This window comes from Chiloscyllium plagiosum, unplaced genomic scaffold (assembly GCF_004010195.1).
Source record: "Chiloscyllium plagiosum isolate BGI_BamShark_2017 unplaced genomic scaffold, ASM401019v2 scaf_13276, whole genome shotgun sequence".
Classification (NCBI taxonomy): Eukaryota; Metazoa; Chordata; class Chondrichthyes; order Orectolobiformes; family Hemiscylliidae; genus Chiloscyllium; species Chiloscyllium plagiosum.
Genome location: NW_025211893.1, coordinates 6,171 through 14,031, shown reverse-complemented (window position 1 = coordinate 14,031; position 7,861 = coordinate 6,171). Strand labels below are relative to the sequence as shown.

At 39.9% G+C, this 7,861-nt stretch overlaps 1 protein-coding gene across 1 annotated transcript in view; it reads left to right on the top strand.

Annotated features, from left to right (window-relative positions):
* LOC122547182 (heterogeneous nuclear ribonucleoprotein D0-like) overlaps window positions 1-6,803 on the top strand; it is a 13,476-nt gene extending 6,673 nt beyond the window's left edge. Inside the window, exon 2 of the mRNA XM_043685785.1 lies at window positions 6,584-6,803. Within this exon, the coding sequence (XP_043541720.1) occupies window positions 6,584-6,788 (205 nt within the window). The 3' untranslated portion in view covers window positions 6,789-6,803. The remainder of the gene's footprint in view (window positions 1-6,583) is intronic.
* Window positions 6,804-7,861: the final 1,058 nt, after the last annotated feature.

Here is a 7,861-nt window from a genome sequence, read left to right as displayed (position 1 = left end):
AGGATGGGAGGTGGTGTAGTCCAGGTAGCTGTGGGAGTCGGTTGGTTTGTAGTAGATGTCCGTGTTGATTCGGTCGCCTGAGATAGATTTTCCGTGTTGATTCGGTCGCCTGAGATAGATTTTCCGTGTTGATTCGGTCGCCTGAGATAGATTTTCCGTGTTGATTCGGTCGCCTGAGATAGATTTTCCGTGTTGATTCGGTCGCCTGAGATAGATTTTCCGTGTTGATTCGGTCGCCTGAGATAGATTTTCCGTGTTGATTCGGTCGCCTGAGATAGATTTTCCGTGTTGATTCGGTCGCCTGAGATAGATTTTCCGTGTTGATTCGGTCGCCTGAGATAGATTTTCCGTGTTGATTCGGTCGCCTGAGATAGATTTTCCGTGTTGATTCGGTCGCCTGAGATAGATTTTCCGTGTTGATTCGGTCGCCTGAGATAGATTTTCCGTGTTGATTCGGTCGCCTGAGATAGATTTTCCGTGTTGATTCGGTCGCCTGAGATAGATTTTCCGTGTTGATTCGGTCGCCTGAGATAGATTTTCCGTGTTGATTCGGTCGCCTGAGATAGATTTTCCGTGTTGATTCGGTCGCCTGAGATAGATTTTCCGTGTTGATTCGGTCGCCTGAGATGGAAATAGAAAGGTCGAGGAAGGGGAGGAAGGAATCTGGGACTGTCCAGGTGAATTTGAGGTCGGGGTGGAAGGTGTTGGTGAAGTGGATGAACTGTTCAACTTCCTCGTGGGAGCACGAGGTGGCGCCGATACAGTCATCGATGTAGCGGAGGAAAAGGTGGGGGGTGGGGCCAGTGTAGTTGCGGAAGATGGACTGTTTCACATATCCTACGAAGAGGCAGGCATAGCTGGGGCCCATGCGGGTGCCCATGGCTACTCCTATACATGAGGATTGATGGTAATTGCAGTCTTGCCAGTATCACCTTCAGTCTACACTGCATTCTACAAGGCCATTTTGCAACCATTGTAAAATCTAAAATGTGTGTGCTGCACTTTGGTTTGGTCATGCTCTTATGAACATTTACTCCGTATAGTTTATTTGTAATCAATACACTCTCTATAGAGTGTTTGCTGTGTAAAGATACCTTTGTTTTCTTAGTTTAATGCTTACTGCTAAATTTTATGCTGATTTTGACTCTTAGTTGAAGGTGTGGATATACTGCTAACAGGATGTTTAATGTCTTGCATCTGGTGCCTGGTAAATTTCACATGTTTTTTATTTGAGATCGTCATTAGACCTCGTTGCCCTGATTTTAACTTGAGTGCATGGTAGGTGCCCCCATCAGGCACTGAAGTGACTTTCTGCCAGAAAAGTAGCAAATGCAGGAAGTAATGGAGGACTCTGGTTCACACCAACCAGTCATTATAGCCCCTCAAGGTGGGAAATCTACCTTGGTGTGAACATAGCTGTTTGAGAAAGAAACTCATTTGAGGACCGAGATTATACTCACATCTGTGTCTGATGTGAGACAACAGAGCTTATAACAATTCAACCTGATTTCTACGATATGGAGTGATACAGCAGTCATTGCAGGCTATTCTGCAAAGGCTGTTATGGTGTTCAAAACTGACATTAGTGTTATATCAGAGCTTGGTATGGCATTGCTGCAAGAGATCATTGTTTATGTTAATCATATAACCATAAAGTATAGAAGAGGCCCTTTGGCCCATTGAATCTGTACCGCCACAAAAATATACTGCTAACAGGTTACTGCTAACTAGTCTTATAACTAGTTTCCTGCAGTAGGCCCATTTCCTTGGATGAATATATGAAGTACAGTATCATACATTGAAGTACTTTTTAAAGTACCTGCCTTCGGGTACCCACCAAACAGGGCAGTCCAAACTCTCATCGCTTGCTGGGTGAAAAAGGTTTCCTCAAAGACCTTTTAAATCTCCTGCTTTCAATTTATAAGTGTACTACTTGTTTTTGATCCTTCGACTAAGGGGAATAGCTGCTTTCTATTCTTCATGTCCAGGCCCTTCACAATGTTTTGCTCTTCAATCTGGTTTGCCCTCAACCTTTACTGTTCCACATGAAACAACCTGAGCTCATCCAGTCTCTCTCCAGAGCTGAAATGCTCCATCCTAGGCAACATCTTGGTAAATCACCTTTGCATCCAGATTAGCTTGAGTGGCCAAAAGTTTATGTTGCTGAGATACTGAATTTTTAACTGTTTTCCACATCCATCAGTTGAATTAGCTGGACCACATCATGTGCTATCTGGTTGCACAACCTTCCCTGCATTAAGTGTCTCAATTGACTCCTAACAAAACCCTTCATACCCTCACTTTTATCAAATTAAATGACTCTTCATTTGTTTAGCTTCATCTGCTGGTGGTTTTGCTCTCTGACCACCAGTGCTAGGTGCCGTGTAGCCTACCTCATCTCTGATCATTACCATTTCTCTTCTGATGCACTTCGTTGAGATCACCTTGTTCACTAGAACCATTTACCCCTAAAATACAGATGATCTACTTTCACGTATGCTGTCTTAACCACTCCCATATTCTCTTTAGGACTATTCTCTTCAGTATTTGCCACTGCACTAGTTTCCATATCATTTGCAAACCTTGTGATTGTACTCCTATGTTTAAGTAAAATCATTAATGTACCCAACAAACAGTAAGGGCCCAGTCGAACCCAATGGAATCAAACTTACAAGTCACCCACTGCTCCCTATTGTAAGTGTGGGTTGAATCATGCCCTTTAGTACAACTTCTCTATTTTTAGACTTTATTTTGTCTGAAATAAAGTGCAATGCTTCATTTACCTTCCCTGTAACCTGTTAAACTTGAATATTAGCTTTTAGTGATTCTTTAATGAGGACCTCCAAATCCCCCTCTGCTGCAGCCTTCTGCAATGTCTCATCATTTAAGTAATATTCAGCTTCTATATTCTGCTTATAGTCTCATGTTTTCTTGCATTATATTTCATCTGACAAGTTTTTTGCCCATTCACTTATCCATTCTGCTGGTTGGGTTCAATGAGTGAATAGAATTTGGTGATGACTAGAAGCCTTTCCTGTCAAGTTGAAAATTCTTTATGAAATCTGTTTGGGCAGCTTTGCTCCAGTTCTTGGTAGGCAAGAACAGTACGCAACTGCCGCTAATTGATAATCTAATCCAGAGAAACTCTGGGTTGGTTTGCTTTGGCAAACTGGAAATGAACCAAATTGAAGGTGTAAAAGTACCTATTCAAGACGGCTTGACCTGTAAGTCTCTCTTGGTTTGTCCCGGAGTTGGTACTCTGTGGTAGTCTAGAATATAAAACTCTTACAGTATAGTTTAAGTTATTATCTTTATTTACCAATGGCATCAATGTTACACTATAACATTGATATTTAGAAGTCAGGCTTGAGGTTCTAAAGCCATTAGCAAAGTAGTGGCGCCAGCTCTTACCCCTAAGAGCCCTCTTGGGCTACTCTGCATATTGCTGCAAACAAGCTGTCTTTATACAGAATTTTTTTTTTAAATTACAAAAACACCATGTGTCCTTAATTAGATAAGAAACAATAAAATGGCAAAAGTTTGCAGAGGAAAAACCCATTGACAGTTCTGAGTACGCTTGACTAATTAAGCTACATGCACATCAAAGTGGGAAACCTTGATCCAGCCAGGCCCCAAATGGCCATATGCTTTGACGAGATAACCTTCCCTTTTAACAGTACATCATAAGAGGGACTAGTCTAAACTATTTGGGGAAGGTCATGAGGTGACCTTGCTCAACTAATATGTCCAATGTTGTCCTACAAAATAGCCTTTTCTTTTAAAATCATCTTAGATTTCCAGAAGGCAAATTAAATTCATAACATTCTGGATCTTGAGCTCCAGGGGACAATCCACAAACATTCAACCCATGACAAGCCAGTGTGCACTCAAATCAGACCACAAAGGGTTCATCTTTCCACCAGCTTCCATCCTCTATCTCTGTCTATCTATATCTCGTTCTCGCTCTCTCGCTCGCTTGCTCTGTGTCCCTTGAACCCTTCTGACAGTGAATGTAATTTACAGAAGAATGTTTTTTCTCTCTCTCACTCACATAAACATCTCCCAACTTCCTTACTATGTCAGATTCAGCCTTCATGTTTTCCTAGTGAGAGTAATGAGACATTCATATTCCAGAACAGTCAAGATGAGGGAGCTGAGCTTCACCAGTTCAAATCTTCTCAGTGTAGTATACTTGTAATAGAACAATCCTGATATTTTAATGCGTATTTCACTCAGCTTATGGAATTACAAGTTCTTTTCCTATTGAGTATGAGGTTTGTTAAGAGTCTTCGGTATAACCATAATTTTAGTTATCCGACCTCCTACTGTGAAATATGTGCAATCTTCCAGCCTCCGGCTTGAGAAGGAAGTACTGCCACACATTCTACAAGTGAACAAATATGATCATCTTATTTATACCGATCCATTGACACTAAGGACAGATGTCCCCAATTCTTCTGAACAAATGGTCCCCCCTTTCCTGGCCATGGTCAAGCGTTTCCTGCATCTCCTGTAGCAAATGCGTCATATGTAAGACTCAAAGTTTCTCAAAAGGCAATACTGTTCAAACTGATTTTTGGGAGAATAGGGAGGAGTGGATAGTGTTATTGTTGCAAATTTTACTCTGGGTTTATGGTATAAATACTGTAGGAATTGTATATTTTCTGAATGTTTTAAGTTCTGTGAAGGATCCAAATAATTTGAAAAGATATAAAACAAGACTAGTAACCAGTTTAAATGTTACTAAATACAGATAATATGATCATATTATTATCCTTGCGACTGAAGGGATTGAAATGCCAAAAAAATGTAGAAAAAAGACCCAGTTTTTATCAGACATGAAATTGGAGACGGGTATAACGAGTAGCGATGGATAGAATGGAGTTTGTGTGTTGGAGAAAAAAATGACTGCAACTCTGTCACCAGTGGTGGACTGAGGGTGGGAGGAGAGAGCAGATGGTTGACTGGGATGAGAAGAGAGGATGCATCCTTGAAAGGGGTATAGGCCAAAGAGGGAGATGAATGTGGATTTTGAGCTTGCTATGCACAGAGCTATGGAGCCACTAGCCAGTATGGTGGGATAGGGTTCTCTTGACAAAGTAAGTTTCATATTAGATGGAATTTAGCATCATTGCAGTGAGTTTTCCACTCTGTACCCTTTTTAAAAATAACATCTACTTTATATTTCCTGAGTCAGAAGATTATATTTTTAATTTCATTCACTCTTGCTCCAGTACTCCTATGTGCTTCATGTTATAATTTCCAAATCCGTGCCATGATGCACATAGCTTGAATTTTGAGTATTGGCACAGTTTTATAATGTGGTATATGCAAACTATTTTAAAAGCCATTCAAATGTTGCAGAGCTATGTTTATACATGAATCATGCAGACAAAATAGAAGCAGAAGTAGATCATTTGACCCTTTAAGCCTGCGCTGCCGTTCAATGAGATCATAGCTGATCTGTTTGTGTTAAAATTCCACATTCCCACCTATCCTCAATAACCTTTAATTGCTTTGGCAAACAAGAATCTATCCACAATGCACACATCCCACAAGCAAATTAAACAATTCAGATTAATTTTAGTTTTGGAATGAAATTAAAATCAATGTTACCATTCATTAAAATTACTTTAATTCTTTCACTTTTTTCTGCTTCAGTTTTATTACATAAATATGTTTAGTGCAAATTTCTGATGGAGCTGAGTCTGTTTGGGATATACTCTGCGTTTAGAAGTTTAAAAAAAATGAGGTTAAAGTCCAACAGGTTTATTTGGAATCACTAGATTTCGAAGTGCTGCTCCTTTGTCAGGTGGTTGCAGAGTTGTGATAACATAGGCCTTTGTGCTTGCTGCTCAGCCAAAGACTAAATGTGAAAGGCCCGTTGGACATTAGAAATAACCTCAACGATAATTTTGGGGAAGATATTGCAAAATGCTATTCACTGCATTAAACTGGAATGTGTGTACAGTATTGTGCCATGCATGGTCTAGGATTGGCAGAAAAGTTTAAGGTTCCCTGTTAGTTTGTGAATCCATGTTCTGAGTATATCATTGCCAGACTTGTACATCATTTTGGACTATTGACAATTAAGTCAATAAGAAATAATATTAATTGCTTTCTGCAAGTAATGTCTGCATTCTGTGAATATAACTGAACAAAACTTCCGTCAATTCTCTTTTTTTTTTCAGGCTTACTTGGAGTGGTTTTCACTTGTGTGCAGGATATGATCAGTCATGTATCTGAAGATACAACTCCCAAGTTCTTAAACTATGGGGAAAGTGGCTGATGCAAGGCTCTTGAAGGGTCAGTGACCCATTTTTACTCCTTGCTGAATGATTAGTCCTGCAGAGTTCATGTTTGTATGTAATATAACATTGGTAATATTAGCTTGAGATCCAGAACAGATGGAAGTACAAAGTGGGCATCCACCTTATGTAGCCAAGAGTTGAGGTTATGCTGAAATGGCAGTGGAGGAGACTATCAACATTGGCCAAGTTGTCCCAGACCTAAGTTACTATGTTTGTACGAGCACTGTTTTTAAAACTGATTTGCCCTTCCTTTTTATATTGTCACTGTGCAGGAAGATGTTTGTTGGTGGACTCAGCTGGGAAACAAGCAAGAAAGATTTAAGGGACTACTTTTCTAAATATGGAGAGATTGTAGACTGCGTAATCAAAATGGATCCTGTGACTGGGCGCTCGCGAGGATTTGGGTTTATCCTCTTCAAGGATCCTGAAAGTGTAGACAAGGTAGGATTCTGTGTTCACTGCCAGTTTTTAACCTGATTGTATCCAGGTTAAATGAGGAATCCGAACTACTACTTGAAATTACTCAATTGTGACTCTGCATAAGGTTAAAAGTAGGGTTTTTGGTTTCCATTTTATTTTCTCTCCCCTTTTTTCAGGTCTACTGATGCCAATGCCATTCTTTACCTAGTGGGTAGACAAACTGCTCTGGGCTGCTTCCAAAGCTACCTGAGCCATGTGATTGGAACATACTGTTTATTTATCGGATTGGCCATCTTCGTGTGATGTGGTGCGGTGTTTCAATGAAACGCATTCATGGAATAAAATTGCTTTGATATAATGCATTATATGCCAGAGCATCCAGAATGCTTCAAGTTCACTATGAACTGTCGTGATTGTTTTTTGTAGGCAAATGTGGTTGCCATTTTGTTTCAGAATCCATTCAGAAGAGAAGCAATGAGATAGGTGACTGGTATTCTGGTTTTTGTGCTGGTTGCAAGAGAAATTATATCTGTAGTACCATAGAGCTTATTTTTCTTTGGCTAATACTTGATCTTCAGTCCTTCTTTAAACAGGTAGTTTGAGACTGTCTCATCTGACGAATTAACACCTCTCTTAAAATACAAGCCTCAGTGCTTCAATGTATTATTGTTCCAGGTTACATGCTCAAGTTAGTGTGCAGTGTGAATTCACAACTATTTGACTCCGAAGATGAGACTTTTACATTAGTTGGAATACCAATCAGCAGAGAGGGGTCTGAAGAAAACTTCCATTTATTGGATTTGTCAATCATCTCGGGATTCCTCAGATCAAAACTACCAAGCTGCCCCTCATTGGGAGGGCTGACGTGCTAATCCTCATGGTCAACATTGAGTTTCCTAGTCTGAAGATTGAATGGTTGTGGCTATGAGCAAACTTTTGTAAAAAAAAAAGTTGGTATTCTTTCAGCTGAAATTCAGAGTTAATTCAGCTGTCCATTTAAAAAGATTGTACTCATTATTGAGATTTGCACTGTATATGTAGATGTTGAGAAACAGTTCACTATGCCCTGAATCCCCTGTCCCTTTTGAATTATTGGTAATCTTGAAGAATGAATGTATCCCAAGGTAGTA